The 20,792-nt window shown below is 37.4% G+C and overlaps 1 protein-coding gene across 1 annotated transcript in view; it reads left to right on the forward strand.

The window, feature by feature from the left end:
• traf1 (TNF receptor-associated factor 1) overlaps positions 1 to 20,792 on the forward strand; it is a 23,024-nt gene extending 2,232 nt beyond the window's left edge. Inside the window, exons 3-10 of the mRNA XM_060882102.1 lie at positions 2,015 to 2,113; positions 5,370 to 5,531; positions 11,474 to 11,527; positions 11,673 to 11,741; positions 12,964 to 13,389; positions 16,524 to 16,701; positions 19,068 to 19,216; positions 20,412 to 20,792. Of these exons, the coding sequence (XP_060738085.1) occupies positions 2,015 to 2,113; positions 5,370 to 5,531; positions 11,474 to 11,527; positions 11,673 to 11,741; positions 12,964 to 13,389; positions 16,524 to 16,701; positions 19,068 to 19,216; positions 20,412 to 20,630 (1,356 nt within the window). The 3' untranslated portion in view covers positions 20,631 to 20,792. The remainder of the gene's footprint in view (positions 1 to 2,014; positions 2,114 to 5,369; positions 5,532 to 11,473; positions 11,528 to 11,672; positions 11,742 to 12,963; positions 13,390 to 16,523; positions 16,702 to 19,067; positions 19,217 to 20,411) is intronic.

Here is a 20,792-nt window from a genome sequence, read left to right on the forward strand (position 1 = left end):
ACCTGAAACAGGAAAGGCTCAGCTGTATAGTCTGTATTTGTGGTGCTTTATTACTGACTGCAGCCCATCAAACACCATCTACTTCATCCACCCTTGGGAGGAAACCACCACAGGATCACCAGTGATATATAATTTGGATCTTTCTCAGCACAGCAGTGACTCTAACATGATAGTTGTGGTATATGACGTGTTCCCGGTACGAGGGCATTTCTGGGACTTTGAAAAAAAACACCTCAGTGTCACTTATGCTCTGATAAACACACAAAACACTCACATCGATGCTACTTACTCATCCGCTGTCCAAATATTACGGTGTGGACGTGTGCTAACAGATATGCATAGTGACAGATGTGTATAGTGAAAGTACAACTATCTGCTAGGTCTTGTAGGTAGTGAGGGTACCGAGGATTAAAGTACTTTCATGTTCATCAATGGCTCTAAAGGTCAGTGTTTTACAGACCTTTAGAATTTCACTGTGGCTTTTTTACGGTGGAGGTGGTAATTTATTTGCATATGACACCACACCACATCACACCACACCACACCATAGCCACTCATGCACAAACATATGCAAAAAAGTGAGATGGTGAATTCTAATAACCTCTCATATACATTTACGTTAAACTGACACTCAAACCCAGAGAGAGATGCACTGCACTGAAGATAGATAGATGCATACATACACACACACATATACACATAGACACATACACACATACATACACACATAGACACATACACACAAACATACATACACACATAGACACATACACACAAACATACATACACATAGACACATAAACACAAACATACATGCACACAAACACATAGACACATAAACACAAACATACATACACACATAAACACATAGACACATACACACAAACATACATACACACATAGACACATACACACAAACATACATACACACATAGACACATACACACAAACATACATACACACAAACATACACACCTACACAAAAACACACATACATACACACACACATACACACATACACACACATACACACATACACATACAGTACACACACACATACATACATACTTACTTACTTTATTGATCCCGGAGGACATCCAAGAAGCCTTTATCACAAAGATTACCTCATGCTAATGAGATCTATAATAACGTAGAGCTAAAATCAAATCGTGTTACAGATGAGAATTCTCCACCGCATAATCTCCATAATCTAGCACTTTCAGAACATCTGCACCTTTTCACCCAACGACCCCATCCCACGCCCCACCACCACCACCACCAAGCCCTGAACCTTTTGCCCAAATTTCTCTATAAATTAGGGACATAATATAGGACTTTTGTAACTATTTTTTTGTTTGTTTTTATCTGAGAATTTGATCAGATAGTTTCACATTTTCCCAAATCCCAACATGGTGCCACAGTTTGGCCCTTGAGCGAGGCCCTTAGCCCTCAACTGCCATGCCAAAAAAAAGTCATGAATATAAATTATTACATTAAACACCTACAGTCTGCATTTAAATGCGGCTTGCTTGAATCTGACCCACAATAAGTTCACAATAGGACAAAACAAATTATAGCTTCATGATTTTAACTTCAATCCAAATGTATTTGAAAAACGCTTTTAACAACGGACATTGTCTCAAAACAGCTTTACAGAACATAAGAAATATAGTACAAAAAGATTAATATTGTACTCATATTTAAATGTGTTAGTATTTATTCCCAATGAACAAGCCTGAAGTGACTGAGGTGACTGTGGTGAGGAAAAACTCCCTTAGATCGGAGAGTAAGAAACCTTGAGAGGAAAAATATGTGTAGTCTTTCTCTGTTCTGTAGTCCCGAGCTACATTCTGTGGTATAGCCTGATGGGATTCCTTCCAGTTAAAGAAAACATTGTGTATCTGAGTCAGATAAAGTCACAGGCAGCTCACTTTTGATTTACAGAATTTCTATGAGTCATAAAGTGTTTCAGAAAAATCATAATTTCCCCCTTTTTTTTTGTGTGTGACTGCAGTTCTTCAACGACGCAGCAATCAATAAAGAGATCCTGGCTCTGAAAGTGCACTGCACCAACCCTGGCTGTACGTGGACGAGCACCTTGGAGGACTTTGAGGTACTTTCCTGTGTGAAAAAACCCACACATACATTGACATACAAACAGGGTGAGAGGCGGTTATGAGAAACGGTTCATAAGTAAAGATATTATCAGAGTCCCTTTGTTTCATTAAAACAATACAACTGTCCTTTATACAGAGACCTTCACACAGATTCTAGGAAGCAAAACACAAAGGAGTTCAAGGTTTACGGGTGTGTTTAGGTAGGCTAGGGTATGATCGATGACAAAAAAGTAAAAAAAAAGATTTAAAGGCATTAATATGTACATTTTATTTATATCCAGTTTCAGTGCTTTGTCATGAAAGTTCAGAGTGATAGGAACGTTTATAGGATGGTTTTGTTTAACGTCCTGTTAAAGGAACTTGAACAACAGTTTAGCGTTATTAGCGCGTTTTGGTTGTTTTAACCAATGTAGCTTTAAACGTAGCTCTAAATCCATAACAATAGTATGTCTTTGTTTGCTCTGATATAAGAGGAATATACTGTTCTTTATGCTTTATATACATCACAGACTTGATTTATTTCTCTATAATTTGTGTTGGTAAATGTTCTCATAACTTGTTAGTGTGTGTATTGTGTGCTCAGTGAGGCTACGGCGCCAGATAAATGCCCTTAATGGAGATGAAGGTGGCTGTGATGTTCACATTTAACCACTTTAATCTAATCTCAGCGCTGGACATAAAGCATATTGGCAGATGACAGGTGTAATCAAATCATTACAGGCTTGTCAGAGCTTCCAGGTTGCCAGTTCAATTTAAACGGACTCATAAATTAAACGTATAGCTGTGTTGAAAGGAAGTGACAAACACACAAGCAGGAAAGAAACTGACGTCTCTGTATTTAAACTTGTCAAAGAGTCCCAGCGAGCTAACACGCTTCAGAGCCGACGCAAAGCGATGCAGATATTTCTGCAGAAGCAGCTTGACATTTATTGAGCTTAAATGTTGCCCTTCTCCATGCTGGGAAAAATAACCAGGCTGTTTATCTACATTGAAAATGCTGCAAAAAAAAATCCCTTTGGAAAAACTCTTTGTTCATGTCTTGTTATTTGACATTTTGTTGCCGCTGTAAATAAAAAGGGTTTTGACTTCATTGTTTTCAGACAATAATTTGTTGGGTCTCGCACTCGTAACTTAAATTTTTTTTTTTATTACGTATAAAACGCCACTTTTTTTAATGTTTTATTATCTTTTCAAATCATCAGATTCCCATTCTTCCCATTTGTACCCCATCATCTTAACTGATTTACCTGAAGCGTTAAGTGAAACATTTACTTGTAGAAAACTTTTGCTGCTGTTTTAATGACACAACGTTAACTTGAAATATTCGGCTGATTTCGTAGCCAGGTTTTTTTTTTGTTTTGTATACAGATGGCAGATGACTGATGACTGTATTCCTTACCATTCTGAAGCTTTTGTTGTTTAACTTGTGCTTGTCATTTACATTTCTTGATATTTTTTGGGGAAAATGATAAGAGATGTTGTCACATGACTCATGAATAATTCCCTCCCGTTTTATTTAAAAGCTTAGAGTAAAGTGATAGCATTTTTCTAATGGTTTATACTGCATGGTTTTAATCCATTTAGTATTTTGCTTCTAAAAAGTATCAGTTTTTGATATTTAATTGAAGATTTTTAATCAATTAAATATCAAAAACTGATATTTAATTGAAGATTTTTAATCTGACATTTTATCACGTCTTATGAACCCGCTGCAATCCCGTCATGAACCTCTAGTTCGGTTGCTGTCTGGGAAAACCCTGGAATACCAGGTGCTTCTCGGTTCTGTTTTTTTTTTTTTTTTTTTAGCTTCCTCATTGGTTATACATTCATGAAAGTTTCTCTCTCGAGGCTCAAAGTACGAAGTGTGAATTATCACGACGAAGCTGTTATTGTGATTTATTGAGTATTGACTGACCCTGCTTTTGCACGTTCCGAAAATAGCCTCCGCTCAGACGACACGACGTCTGAATGCACGTTAATTTCATTTCAGTGACAGTGGAAACCATCTTGCAACTATTTTATTTGGCAGGTCATATTGTTTTCAAATAATGATTCAAATCAGAAGGACGTCGTTCTTTCTGGCCTCTGGATTTTTTTCCATACCGTACTGTAGCCTCACAAAACATAATACCCCTACAGTATATTTCAGTTTCCTGTACTCCTATTAGCTTTACAGTATCTACTGAATAATTAAATGTCAGAGCAAAATTTGGGCCTGAGTGTTGTTTTGCTGACTAAAAGACACGCACAAGATTTAGTTTGATTTTTCAACAGCAGTGTGTAAAGCAAGAAGCTCTGTCTGTCTGTCTGTCTTCATTCGTATGTAGCTCTTGATAGATAGATCTGGCAACCCTAGCAGCACAAAAAAAGGTCGTAAAAATGGCCGTAATTAGCTCTTGCCATAGCACGTACCTTTAGGCCAGTTTGAGAAATGAGATCTGCACTTTTACATTTGGAACCAACCTGGAAATGAGATCTGGAAAGTTTCCGATCTGATGTAATTGGCCATTCAGGGCCGTAGAGACACACTAACCTTTTAGCTAAGCTTTTTTTATGATCTCCTGGCCTACATTACTACTACAGGATACCACTGGAATGTGGATTGGATATAACAGTTGGACTTTGTGGTCACCTTGTTGCACAATCCAACCACTAGCACTTCTTAAAGCAACACAGCAGCTTTTTAACTTTTCCAAATATCAATAAATCTAACAGTCAGAGAGCAACGACGGGTTTGTATGCTTTTTATCCTTGTGGCCGTCTAAAGAATTTCGTGGTGTAAGTGGTCAAGCTTTTCATATTTCAGTCATCTCTCGTCGTCTATAAGATCTTTTGTTTTGTGTTTTTTTTTTTTTTTACTTTGACCTTGGTGATGTCTGACTGAAAAGGTCCTATTCATTTTTGTTTTATTAAATCTGAGCTCTTTTAACATTATAAAATAAAACTTGAATTTTTGGAAAAAATGGAATGTTTACTGGCACGAGCATGTTTACTCAATAATTTGGAGTTACATGGTACAATTACTCTAAAAAAACATTACTCTACGTGATGAATGAAAAAAGTGAGGCTATAAACTTTCACCCACTTAAAATACCACAGAAATTATAGACATTATTAACTATCAAAACTACAGTTGTAAAAGAAAATGGATGCTGAGCTCTATTTGGAAAATGGAAAATTGAATTGTTTCCAGATGGATTTTTTTTTTATATTTCTGAAATATCCTTATTGTAGTTTTTGAACATCTTCTAGGAGCATCAGAGTCATTGTGAATACGCTTTAATCCCCTGCAACGTTGGCTGTGGATTGATGGTTTTGAGGAAGACGTTGGCTACTCACCTGGACAAGGGCTGTCCCAATAATAAGAGCTTGTGTCCTACATGTTCCTGCCCACTGACCCCTTCAGAACTGCAGGTAAGAGCATCCGAACCATACCTCTTCTTACACCTCCATTTCATTTAGCAGACATTTTTATTTCAATTTATACAACTGAGGGCCAGCAGTGGCAGCTTGGTGGACCTGGGGTTCAAACCTATGACCTTCCGATCAGTAGTCCAACACCTTAATCACTGAGCTACCAGCATCCAGCATTTTACACAGGATGCACCTGAAATGGCCTTTCATATGATTGGGATTGTCATTAATGTACAGAAAATGGCCCATAGAATTGAAATGGATGAGAAAAGAAAATATATAGTTTTGGACATTCATTCATTTTCTACCGCTTATCCGAACTACCTCGGGTCACGGTTAGCCTGTGCCTATCTCAGGTGTCATCGGGCATCAAGACAGGATACACCCTGGACGGAGTGCCAACCCATCGCAGGGCACACACACACACACTCTCATTCACTCACGCAATCACACACTATGGACAATTTTCCAGAGATGCCAATCAACCTACCATGCATGTCTTTCGACCGGGGGAGGAAACCGGAGTACCCGGAGGAAACCCCCGAGGCACGGGGAGAACATGCAAACTCCACACACACAAGGTGGAGGCGGGAATCGAACCCCCAACCCTGGAGGTGTGAGGCGAACGTGCTAACCACTAAGCCTGTTTAGAACTATTTAGTTGGTCGAGGACAATATTTTTACCAATAGGATTCAAATTTGAATTTTATAACTATAAAAGTTTTGAAATTTTACATTTGATCTGAATTGGCTACAGGGTTTTATAATGGAGTTCCAGTCAGGACTGAAAATTAAACCTTAACCCTAAAATCATAACATATGATTATTATGATGATGATGATGATGATGTTTTTTTGGCTGCTTCCTGTTTGGGGTCACCACAGCAGATCATCTGGTCTGGATATTAGATTTGGTGCAGGTTTTACACCAGACGCCCTTCCTGACGCAACCCTCCCATTTTATCCGGGCTTGGGACCAGAACTGAGAGTTAGCTCTCCAGAGGCCGGATTAGCTCCCTGCCCAAGATTCGAACCCAAGCCGTGGCAATGAGAGCATGGGATCCTGCCACTGGACCACCAGGAGGCTTAACTGATTATTGTGATCATGGTAGTTTTTTAATCCAACTCCCACCTTCTCCAGAAAGACTTCCTGTGTGCTCCTGCAGTTATTTTTGTGTTTGCTTGAAGAGCAAATTTAGTAATGTAATGAAATGAATAAATCAATGCAGTAATCGACCCATGCAGTAGTCGCCTCCAGGACGCTCGCATGTTAATCAATCCGATGTGGTCTTTCTTTATACAGCGAGCTTCATATCTGACCCCCTGCTTCCATGGCTGTTTTATTGGGTCACATGTGATCCAAGCTTTGATCCATACTTTTACATTAATCCTAACTTTACAATACCTTGGGCCTGTTTACTTAAAATCTAAAATCAAATTTGGTAGCATAACGATCTCAAGTTCAATTCATTAAATTTAGGTTCAATTCAATTCGATTCAAGTTTATTTGTATAGTGATTTTTACATTTGACATTGTCTCAAAGCAGCTTTACAGAACATAAACATAGAACAAAAGATTAATATAAATAATAATATAAAGATTAATAGAATGCAAAATTCAAGATTAATATTAGATAGATTTAGTTCACAATGTGTATGTATTTATCCCCAATGAGCGAGTCTGAGGTGACTCAGGCAGCAGTGGCAAGGAAAAACTCCCTTACATGGTAAAGGAAGAAACCTTGAGAGGAACCAGACTCAAAGGGGAACCTCATCCTCATGTGGGTGACACTGGAGGGTGTGATTATAAATATACAGTCAAACAAATGTTGTGTAGATGCAAAAGATCACATGGAGTTCACATCTCCTCTTTAGTATCGCAGAGTCTGACTGGAGCTGGTAAATCTCTAGATGCCTCAGGATACTCAGAGTCCTCAGAGTCGGCCTCATCTCCTTGGAGGTCCAAAATCTTCATCGCACGGAAGACGGTTCTGGTTTATATTTCTGTAGTGCTAGTAATAAACAGCCAGGAAATTAGAGCTGAGTTTGCACAAGTACATACAGTAGGTACTACTGATCAGAATGTGAGGAGTTCAATCCCTAGCACCGCCAAGCTGGGGTTCATGAGCAAGGTCGTTGCCCTGTTCTGCTTCAGGAACATTATATCATGACCCCAACTAACTAACTAACTAACTAACTAACCAGCTGAGATATGCTAAGAAACTTATATATGTATATAAAACATTTTGTCATTTTCTAATTCCAGACTTTAATTTAAAGATCCGAGCCGATTTAAATCGGAATCCTAGAGGCACATTTATAATATTGCATTCACATTCTCCTGGAGATTTTGTCTAGTTTGTCTTTCCATGGTTGCATTATTTATACTGTATGTAGCACTGTGTAGCATCGTATGCTGTATATTACAGGAAAGCAAAAACAACGTCATTTTCTGTGCATCCAGGTCAAGAATCAGGGGTCAAAGCTCAGATGGTCAGCACAGTAAAATCAAATAATCCAAGGTTGAAATAAAGACAAAGGTCTAACACAGAGAACTTAATGAGAAAAGTAGGGAAAACAAAACCGTTACCAGAGAAACATTCATTCATTCATTCATTTTCTACCGCTTATCCGAACTACCTCGGGTCACGGGAGGCTGTGCCTACTGTATCTCGGGCGTCATTGGGCATCAAGGCAGGATACAACTTGGACGGAGTGCCAACCCATCGCAGGGCACACACACACTCATTCACTCACGCAATCACACACTACGGACAATTTTTCCAGATGCCAATCAACCTACCATGCATGTCTTTGGATCGGGGGAGAAAACCGGAGTACCCTGAGGAAACCCCCGAGGCACGGGGAGAACATGCAAACTCCACACACACAAGGCGGAGGCGGGACCAGAGAAACAGAAACTATACAAACCAAGACAAGAAGAACATTGACATTTAAACTAAAAAATGTAAAATACCGCTGATTCTATTCCATATAACAGAAGCAACGTAGAAAACCGAGGGCCTTATATGGCCCGAGAGCTTTGTACAGCTTTTGAGCAGGATGTGGTTGAATTATACACTTTTAATCAGAAGGAATCTCTAATTGTGCTTAGTTTCAGTCTTCAGAAAGAGCGAAAAGGAAACACAATGTGTGGTTTTCCTTTCTAAAGCAACCTAAAGAGGGGAAAAAAGCCATGTAGTATGATAACTTACTCAATCCATGAAACATATCAGGAGTCAGTCTACATTTCTGTGGACTTCATATTTAATATTTAATTACATCACATCACATTAATTAGACTACATTTGTAGACAGAGTGGCTTGTTACCTTCTTCATATAGATTTTTATGTACTGGGTTTTCTCAAGGTTACAGAATGTTAATATGGTATCTCGCTCTCTCGCTCTCTCTCGCTCTCTGACACTTATTTGAGAGAGAGAAAAAAAAGAAAGAAATCCTGGACCGGTAATTGGTATATTCTAAATTATGTGAAATGAATGTCAATAGGTGAGTGTCTTAGTCCAGGTTCCTCATCACAGACTCCAACATGGCCACTTTACCTCAGCGAGTGGTGCAATTTTTAGTAGTGTCATCATGTCAGAGGGAGTCGAGGAGATGCCATAGCTGCCTTTTGAATTTTATTACACTGGACGAGGCATCAAAAGAAGAGCTGATGTCTCACAACATATTTCTTTCAAGGTTAATTCTAAGCCAGTGCAGTGCAGCTTTTGCTTTTTATTTTTTTTTTCCATTTCTTTTTTTTTTTTTATGCCATTTGGATGACCCCTAAATGGTCCACATTTTTTTAAAGCTGTGTGTAGTATGTTAAAGAAATGAAGAACAAAAGTGTCAGGAAACGTCTTTGAGATATCGTGTGTAATTAGCAGAGTTGATTATAGATGTGGAAGTAGCTTGTCGACTTTTGTCCTTCGGCTTATAGCACATCTAGCTACATTTCTCTCTGTCTAAGTTAGCATATATAAGCAGCTCAACACTTACAGCAAGGACTAAAATGCAGTTTGAGTTTGGGATTGTGACTAAGTGTATTTTTAGTCTTAAAAAGTCTCTAGATATGTACAGAAAAAATAGCTAGGCTAGTTATACCATTAATGCTAGTTATTAGCTAAGCTAGTTGTTGCAATTATGATAAGTGTGCTTTTTAATTTTTTCTCCATTGACTTATTTCATATTTTTTAGGTCAGCAGACATTTTTTTAAGCCTGTATTTATTGTTTGTGATGTTACTAAAAAAATGAAGGACTGTTGCTAACTGAGGAAAACTGTGGCTAGGAACACAAGAGAGTAGATTAACGCATACACTGTAGTATTCTCCCTATTGTTAGTTATTATCTAGCTGTTTATTTACTTGTACTAACCAAAATTTCAATTATCCATGCTAGCTATTACCTATGCTAGTTTGTGGATTGTTCATGGGATATTACCAAAATGAAGGCTAATTAAGTTATTAAAGCATTACAGCGTTTTCCCCTTTCATGATCGCTTATGCTTTTTGGCTTTAGCGACCAAAATGATTAACAATGTTGTACATACTATACTGTACACCACTACAAGGAATAATGTGGATATAACAGTGTGTGATATAAGAGTATTCATATTTCTAACACAGCCTATGATATTTTACACCAAATACCAGAGACATATTTCATTCCATTTTTTTTTACATGTGGACATATGTATGTGTCTTGTAGTTTACTGTATTGTCTGTTTGCACTGTCTCTTGTCTTGTGGTTTGCCCTATGTACAGTAGCTCTGTCTTTTTGCAGCACCATGGTCCTTTAGGAACGTTATTTCATTTTACTCTAAATGAATCAGCTGTATAGGGCTGCAACAATTAGAGCCTCTTGTATTTATATATTATATTTACGGCATCTGGCACCCTTGTCCAGAGCGGATTACATTTGGTCTAATTTTTTTATACAACTTTATGCAATTAAGTGGCCAGAAGTGGCCAAACTCACAACCTTCTGATCGTTAGGCCAACACCTTAACAACTTTGTTACCACATCCTCTGTTGATGTACAGAGTGTCTGAAAAGTCTCCATACGTAGAGGAAATTTAGACTATTTAGCAAAAAGTATAATTCTGAACCTCTATATGTTTTTTTTTGTTTGTTTGTTTGTTTGTTTTGCAAACCAACATACGGCGTGATTACATGCATTACTTTTAAGTGATTTTTGTGCTGTATCTTTTGCTCGTTTAACATGCCCTTCTAATGTCAAAGGCATTCTTAAGGGATATCTGGAAAAAATGTATATCTATAATCTAAACAATATATGTGACATTATGTTATAAAGTATTCATTTCTCCTATTAATGGAGACCTCTGGGACATCCTATAGAATAACAAGAAATACAGATTTGACCTAAAATGGGAAGCTTTGGTCGTTTTTGGGGCTCGGATATTGCCTGACCTCATACAACCCTCATCTCTGCCTGACAAACTCTTAGAGTAGTTTGCCCTTGGTGAAACCCCTGTGGGTTCCTCTAAGCCGTAGGATCTCCAGAGCCATATTTCTTCTGCTGCCATGCAAACTGATCCCCAGAGCTCAGGGACATGGATTAGAGAAGCAAAAGAGGAAAGATATAATAAAAGGTTTTAAATCGCAGAACCCTGACACTGATTTAATCCAAACTTAAAGAGGACTTCAGACTTTTAATAACTAAAACTTTTCAAAGTGTCTTCAAACACATAAGGGACAAATGGGGAAAGAATTATATATATATATATATATATATATATATATATATATATATATATATATATATATATATATAATGTGACACTCCTGATGCCATGATGCACCGTTAATGGATTGCATTACAAACCATTAAGCAAAGAGCATGGTGTTGTATTTTTAGGACACATTTTAAAACTTGTGCATTAAAACTTTAAAGCATTGTAAAGCCTGATTTCTTTTACAGAAACATGTGTGTCCGAACGACAAGAAGTCCTCAAAAGCAGAGAAACGTCAGAAGGTAAAATAACAAAAAAAAAAACAAAAGACTTTCTGCGACAATAAAAAAACATTGCTTTTGCTTTTTTTTTGGCTGATAAGATTATATGATTATCTTGGACGTAAGGTTAAACCTATCATTTTCTATGCTTCTGTATTTCTTTAAGGATAATAAGCAATCAAATTCCAGAAGGAAGGAGTCATGTCAGTTCTCTGAAGTTGGATGCCCATTTAAGGTATTTATCTAACGTACTGTATGATAACAATTTGATCATTGTTGAGAAGACTGAAGTTGAGATTAAGAACAAAGATTCCGATTAACCAGCAATTTCTTCTATGTATGTGAGAAACTCGATAGTATGAATAGTATATTTATTATGTAAAGTAGCAGTAAGTAAAATATTAAATAAAGTATTTAAATATTAATGGATGGATAGACCTGTAATAATTATAGAATTACAACAATACCTGGGATAAATCTGTCGTTTACAATGTTTCCATGCAATTATTATGGATAGTTTGTTTTATTTCAGGCTCTTGTTTACATTCATTTCTGGCCCAGAAATTAGCTCCACCCTTCAGCCAAAGCATAGCATACTTTTAACAAAGTGGATCGAGCCATTTGTTTGGGGTGGAAGAGGAAGTCTTTCCAGTGCTTTTATTACATTTTCAATTCAGAAGTGGGCTTTTAAAAAAATATAGCCTTTAACTGAAAAAATTTAGTATTCAATGTTATATAATTACGGTGACAAGGAAGTGCAAAAGAAGATAACAAATCCGAAGACACAACGACAAATCAGAAAACACAATAAATACAAAAAAACAGTAAAAATACAAAAACAAAATAACAAATCTGAAAAAAAAAATAATATATATATTGGATATAATATATATAGTGGATTGTCTTGCGCTAAATTCCTGTCCTCAGACGAGCACCAGAACTAGCGGGGGTCAAGATTTTTTTTCTTTGAGCCCAGTGTTTTGAAGACATTTACCTCAGAAGACGTGTTGATTCATTGCGACTCTTATTAAGGAGAAATATGCTGCGAATCTCTCCCGTGGAGTGAGGAAGAGGTGGACAGTTGAAGTGTCCAATGGAGTTATGAGATTTGCACTCAAGCTATTTTCAAGACTTTAGATTGGTTAATAACTTGTAAAAATACAGACCCACGTGGGGACTGACCAATAGCATCGATATGTGAAAAAATATGAAATTTACCAAATTTGGACATACAAGGTTTCCACGAGGTTTTGTTCATATATATATATATATATATATATATATATATATATATATATATATATATAAACAAAATAAAAATCTGGAAAATAAATAAATAAATTAAAACCAAATAACAAACCCGAAAACAAAATAACAAATCTGAAAACAATTGATGTTCTAATATAGACAATGGCACTAATGCCTTATAACACTGACCATCCTTTTTGTTTGTTTAGGGAACTGTAGAGAAATTGCGAGAACATGAAAGCTGCAGTTCCACAGCCCACCTTCAGCTCCTCCTGGAGGTCTTCAGAAGTGTTCGGGTCTCTGTTCCTTCCCCGCCTGAGAGGAGCGTGCACTTCCCAGGCCTGGACCTGCTCCTACATGGACAGAGCTCACCTTCTGTTTGCACTCAACCAGCTTGTGAGGTAGAGGTCGACGGAATGGATGGAGGAGTAAACGACATGGCACTCAGCCTACATGATGACCAAGCTGAGCTGGAAGTGGGCCAGCAGCTTCACGCCCTTCAGCAGAGGCTACAGATCATGGAGAACATCATCTCGGCACTCAGTCATGAGGTGGAGAAAACCCAGCTCACCGTGACAGCTCTGGACAGAGACACCAACACCAACATGCAGCTGGTGGAGCACTTGGACAGCGTGGTAAGTTTGAGTGTGTGTTTCCACTGTTGGACAACCTTACACAGAATTTTAGTGGTTTAAGATAACGCTTTTAGAATTAGCTTCTAAAGTTAAATCTTCTAGCTAAAGCTTCTAAATCTTCTTTTAGCTTTTAAAATTGTCGATGCTTATGAACAAGCACTTGGGAAATCTCACTGAGTAAAAATGGGTTTTATATTTACTTTGAATAACAAACATTTTGGGTTTTTTTTATAACTTTTCTATGAATATAATGCCCTTAGGAAGCTAGGGAAAAACAGAAATACTTAAATTCTTATGAAAGTGTTTACTTTCATATGAGCCTTTAAGCACCACTATAGAGCTACACTATAGACAAAGACCTACGTTACTTAACCTGGACACAACAGAACAGGAGGAAATTCCATTTTTTGGCCTCTGGTAAAAAGAGTTTATGGACCAATGGATTAATTATAGTATTCAGTATCAAACTCTGTTTTGGTCTACTATGTTTTTACTGCTTTGCAATTATCTTATCTTCTAAACGAGTGTAGTATAATCCGAATAACTATTTTGTGATAAAAACCCAGTAAGGAGCTCCATTAAAAGATTTGCTGAAAGTCCATTAAGGATGTCATAACCTTTACCAAAGTGCTTCATATTAAATACCTAATCTGTGTTCCTCAAGCTCTGTTAACCGATTCTACAAACATTACTATGGTCTCACGTAATCTTCCTGATTCTGACATGTCAAATTTTTCTTCTATAATCAGGGTGAAATCTATGAGTTGGTAATACAGTGAGGTCACATTGCAGTGGATTTTGTTCAAAGATTTATTTAAGGCACTAAAGAAGACAATTAAAAAAACGTTTGTGATTCACTGTAAATAGCCCCGAGATGTTTTTAGTGCCTGTAATAAAGTAAAACCAAAAGAGTGGTCTTACTAAATACTAATACTCTAGTATTTTCCTTGTGCATTAATGAGTGTTTCCCTCTCATAGCATGGATACTAAACAGATCATTATTATAATAAATCATCTATTTATGTCCTGAATAAAACACTGTGGATTATGAGGTTATAGGAAAATAATCGATGACAAGACGGCGTGATGAGGAACGAAAGGAATCCGAGTCATTCGTACGATCTTGAATTTATTGTTTTGATTACATCATCCATCTTTAAATGATTATAAAACACTCACACTGGAGACTCCTTTTACATTTTAAAGTTGAAAATATTGTTATTATTCATGTCTAACATCTATTTCTAATGACCAAGCCTGAGGCAACAGTGGCGAGGAAAAACTCCCTGAGATGATATGAGGAAGAAACTCATATCATAATAGATAATAGATAGTACGTTGGGTTGTAGGTGCAGTGGTGGCTCAGGCAGTTAAGGCTCTGAGTTGTTGATCAGAGGATTAGGGTTCAATCCCCAGCACTGCAAAGATGTCACTGTTGGGCCCTTGAGCAAGGCCCTTAACCCTCACTGCTGTATCATGGCTGCCCCGGTGCTCTGACCCCCAACGTTCTCAGTAGGGATATGTGAAGAAATAATTTCAATGTGCTCTAATGTGACAAAAGGTTTATAGTCATGTGGAATTGTGCATCCGAGAGCTCCTGACGAACTAATAGGTCAGGTTCATTTCTGAATTATTTATTAATCAGCAAACTACATACTGTAGCATTAGTCATGCTTACTACAGAGCAGCAACACTAGAGCGACTCAGTGATGGGTGAATTGAATGAAAAGTTAGATTTCACATTAAAACATGACATGTATATTCTACATATTGACACCTTTGCTAATCATTTGTACCGGTAACGCTAACGAGGTTAACGATGGATGGATGGACCCGTGCATGCCGTTTCATCTCAATCAGCAGTGTTAAATAGTCATTTGAAATGTCTACATTTATTTTCTGTTCTGCAAACGAGTTCATTCATTTCATCCTGCTTTCATTATGTTGGCTTTGTAGAAGCCAACATTCTGTTTTCCTATTTAAGCTTAGACAAACATTTATCAAGAGTAACTCCTCCTAGAGCTTTCAAGCCACATGCACCAAATTCGGATATGTTGTAGACCCTGGTCTGAAGTTTGTTGCTATTACTTTTCTTAGCGATCCGAGTACCGGTACTTCCGATACCAGGTCTCAAAATGGCCTTTTTTCCCCATAGACTCCCATAATAAACTTTAGAGGTTTATAAATCGGCAAGCTTTCGAACTATCTACACCAAACTCGGCCAGCTCCTTTAGGGTGATACTCTGAACAAAGTTTTAAATTGGTGTACCGACTGGCCTTTCAGTTGTGCCGCAGCCCCGCCCCCAAAATATGCGAAATCAAAAAACGTTTTACAACATGGACATATCAAAACACATATCATGACATATCAAAACACTCAGAACAATGAGAGGAACTTCCTCACGGGTATTCTGATGACGTCACGTGACAAAAAGTAACACTGACCCTTATGTTCACTCACCTCCAAAACGCACCGCCCTTTGCGAATACTTGCATCGTCAAAGCCAACATCAAAGTTTGTCGCAACGAACTTTACAAATCAAGTTTTATTTGAATCAGATGCACGTGTGTTTGACTGCGAATGACTGCTATAGTGGATTAGAAAGGAGTTCACTGTAAATCGTGCTATTTGAAAAAACAATCTTTTTTTATGACTCATGTACACCGCGTGTTGGATTTACCTAGAAATAAATGGTGAGATTATTTATCTGGGACTCCGGCGAGTATCGATAAAAGCTTCAGGGGATGACTTTGTGAGTCTCATCTGTGAGCTTAGAGCAGTCAGGTGATAAAGATATATCATTATCGCTGCATGAGCCAGCTTGTTATCAGTCTAGAGTTGTGTAGCTGTGCAGGATTACGTCTCCACATTCGCCATTCTCATTTAAAAAACTGATACTCGCTGATAAGATTATGCCAGGGTTTGTATTAAATGTCTTAAATGTGTTCGTTCTGGCAGATCTGAGAGAGCCCTTTGCTTTAGAATATGTATATAGTTTTAAAAAAAAGAAGGAAAGAAAGAAAGAAAGAAAATGAATAAATATCTCTGTGGAGTGTATCAGGGCTACGCTTTCAGTAGCTGCATTAGGACATGTCATGTCGTTTGACAGTTTTTATGCTGTGATGTTTTTTAGGTTGCGGATCAGCAGCAGAGGATGATCAGGAAAGACCTGCACATCGCCTCGCTGCAGCAGAGCATCAGTGCGCAGCAGGACGTGTCCTACGACGGCACGTTTCTCTGGAAGATCTGTAATGTCAGTCAGAAGTTAAGAGAGGCAGCCACAGGGCAAAAGAGCAACCAGTATTCGCCAGGTATACACACACACACACACACACACACACACAACAACAACAACAACCAATCACCTGCTGCAGAGATGGATCTGTATGCAGCATAGAAGGCATGAGAGGTTCATTCTGTCACATGACGCGAGAAGAAAAAATAAAGTGGGGTCTGAAACTTTTTTTAGTTTTGAAAATCTGGATTCTTTTTATTTCTTTTAAGACAAATAAATGGAAGGTTTCAGAATTTTAAAAATGGAAAAGAAAAAAATACACGGAATTCTCTCGATCAGCAAATTTATGAAAATGACCGTGAAAATTAACATAAAGATCAGAATTTCCTTAATTCTAATGGCCTTTTTACACCTGGTCACTTCATGTGTTTTCTCTGATCCGATAGCTATCTGATTTGTTAAAACTGTTCCATTTACAATAGGACACATAAATGCGTCTTGGCGAATCGGATATCAATCAGATCTTTCTACTCCCGCCCAAAATGCAAATATATTTCACCTCATTTCCGGGGTAATTGAAATGGAACACGTTTTGGTGTATATGCGGTTTTCAGAATGCAATCAAAAAGAAGACGAAAAAACTCGTTATGATGGTTATGCTACAAAAAAACACCATTTACTTAACAGCGATGCACGACTCGTGAGTCACTTGCGAGTGACGTACTTCGGTTTGGGAGGAGTATAGCGCTGACATATGTGGCTTGAACAACCACATTCATTTACACCTGTACAGTTTCAATTGAAATGAGTCCCAGACCACCTCCAGAAGTGGTTTGAACCATTGGATTTATATCCGCCTCGAAAACGTTTCGGAGGGCATTTAGACCTGGTCTTTTTACCATCGGATAGCTATCGGATCACAGAAAACGCATGAAGTGACCAGGTGTAAAAAGCCCCTTAGATGGTGCTGGAATTTGAACCCCTTCCACCCTACTGGTGTGAGCCAGGACAAAATAACCAATCCTTTCTTAAGCATACAAAGCTTGAACGTATCTACCCATAGCAGACATACAGGAAGAAGCTCAGCTATAAGACGACATAGTCCATTTATATCTAAACAAAACGCAATTCCGACACCGAGCGGCAAAAAACGAACAGACAGAAAAATTCGTAAACATGGCGCATGCAAAAAAAAAACTGACTCACGCGATCAGCCATTACACGTTAAACACAACACAGAACCAGAGTTATTTTATTTTTGCTTCTTCTCTTACTCTGACTTTCTGACATTCTAAGTACCAGAATTATTCAAAATACCAAACCTTGTAGTTTTGGAGATATACTTATTTAAATTTGAGCATGTCGCTTTCAAGCAAGAAGCTCAACAATAGTCTTAGGGTTAAAGAGGTTGCGTATTATGTAAAGGTGTGTATTATAATTATTATTTAAGAAGTTGCTCCTGTGGAGTCAACGCCGTGTTTATACAGTGTGATGGATTCAGACCTCATAATCACCGACCTGCTCAGATTAAATCTCAGTTGTTTGGTGCTGTAGTGCAATAACCACTACACCATCACCTGTAGATGAACACAATCTCAAGTCAAGTCCAGAAGCTTGTATTGTCATTTCAACCATATATAGCTGACGCAGTACTTAGTGAAATGAGACAACGTTTCTTCAGGACCGCGGTGCTACACAGAACAACACAGAGCTAAGTGCGAGACTTCCATCTTTCCAGAACATCCCTGCTGAAACATACAGTACCTGATCACGAAAACACAACATTTTCTCATTGAAATAAATGACAGAATTGTCTAATATGTGTTTTTTATGACTTTGTATGTAAGACACAGCTCAGGTTATGAGAATAAGGTTACTGCACTCATTTGAATATTTTATCATTTCTATAGTTACACATTATCTGGTACACCAGATGCTGTACAAAAGCTGATTTTAAACCCAAATTTGTTAAAAGAAAAACAACAAAAAACACGTATATTGAGTTATGGAAAGAGTGTCTGAGGTTTCTTAAGAAATTTTCTGGCACTGCTTTAGGATCGAGGTCTTTTGAGCTGCGTTTTATTTATATATATATATTTTAAAACTAAGGACGTTGCTGAGGAACCAACTTACAGTGAATTATTTTTATAGCACAGTGTCTTAAAACTGTTCACATGATTTTTTTATTTTTTATTTTTTTTGTGGCTGCTCCATAACAACGATTATAACTTTAAAAGGATAAAATGACGTCATTCTTTGACGAATTTAACATTGTTGGTGCTATAAAATAAAACAATAACATGCACATGATAGATAGATAAATATACATCTTCTCAATTAATAAATATATTACAGTTTCGTGTCTTTATTTTTTTTGATTTTTACTCACTCCCTTATGTGTGTTTTTTATGTGAGAAAATTGCTCTATTTAATTTTTTTCAGCTTTCTATACATCCAGATATGGATTTAAAGTGTGCATGCGGTTGTACATAAACGGAGACGGAGTGGGGAAAGGGACGCACATGTCTCTTTTCTTTGTGATTATGAGAGGAGAGTACGACCCCCTTCTCTCGTGGCCTTTTAAACACAAGGTAAGAATGAAGGAGTGTCACTGGGTACACAGTAACCTGCTCCACAGAACGAAAGATTAACACAAGACAACATTAGACTTAGTCACTAGAGCTCCAAGCTGGATTATTCAGATTTCCTTTGACTGGACTTTCTTCTCTTTTTGAATAAAATCCTTGTTGCTATGGCTGCATTTGACACAGCAATACAGGTCGATATGTTCTGGCATCACTGTGAATTTTTGTAGTGTCACAGCCCTAAAAATATCCAGACTCCAAAGGAAATGTTATTAAAATGGAGAGAACCTCTTGTCAAGTTCATATCACCATCAGTAGATATTTTAAGAGCTCAAAGTTTTATAGTTCTAACTGGCAACACAGTGATTTTTGATTTAGATTAGAAACAACTTCTTTTATACTTTTAAATATTACATGTTTGGGGAAATTGAGGACAATTTCTATTAGATGTAGTTCCGAAGATCATAAGATCTAGAAAATATGCTTCACTTTCGCATGTGTCACAACCGAAGTAGGAGCTCAGTGGTTAAGGTGTTGGATGACTGATTTGAAGGTCATGAGTTTGAATCTCAGGTCCACCAAGATGCCATTCATGGGCCCCTGAGTAAGGCCCTTAACTCTCAATTGCAAAAACTGTATAAATGTAAGGCGCTCTGGATAAGGGCGTCTACCAAGTACCAAGTTCTGCTTAGGCTAAAACATGGTTGGTATTGTTGATTATATCATTTTGGATTTATAAAATGTATTATTCTTATTATTATTATTCTTATTATTATTATTATTAGTAGTAGTAGTAGTATTTAATTACATTTAATTTATTTGTGTAGTGCTTTTAACAATTGATAATGTCTCAAAGCAGCTTTACAGAATTATTATTATTGTTGTTATTATTATTATTATTATTATTATTATTATTATTATTATTATTATTATTATTATTGTAGGTGTTCTGTATTTTATTTCTTTTTGTTTGTTTGTTTTTTATTTATTTATTTATTTTAATTCTATTTTGGTATTACATATAATAATAAAAGCACTTAATTGCAGCGATGTGGAAAAATTTATTACCATGATATATAACAAAATTTTGAGCCAAATATTTAGAGACGAAGACAATTTAATAAAAATGTTCTACTAGATTTACACTAAGATAATAATTACCTCCAGTCTGATTACACTACGACCTTCTTTATCTTTCCAGGTGACTTTCTTCCTCATTGACCAGAACCAAAGAGAGCATGTAATCGACACGTTCCGTCCCGACCTCTCGTCCGTATCGTTTCAGCGGCCCGTGTCTGACATGAACGTGGCCAGCGGCTGCCCTCTCTTCTGCCCTCTGGCCAAGCTGCGCTCCCTGAAGCATGCGTACTGCAAAGACGACACACTTTTTATCAAGTGTGTGGTGGACTCTTCATCCTGAATGATGAAGAAGGGGCTGAGGTCATGTTGAGTGTTCTGCTGTTGTGGAAAATCTGGCTTTGGGTGAAAAAATATGCTGGAATTATGGCTCGTTCTTTTGCTGCTTCATCTAAAATATATTTAAAAGCTGTATCATGGTGACTTTATGATTGCTGTTATTAAG

This window comes from Tachysurus vachellii, chromosome 11 (genome assembly GCF_030014155.1).
Source record: "Tachysurus vachellii isolate PV-2020 chromosome 11, HZAU_Pvac_v1, whole genome shotgun sequence".
Taxonomy (NCBI): Eukaryota; Metazoa; Chordata; class Actinopteri; order Siluriformes; family Bagridae; genus Tachysurus; species Tachysurus vachellii.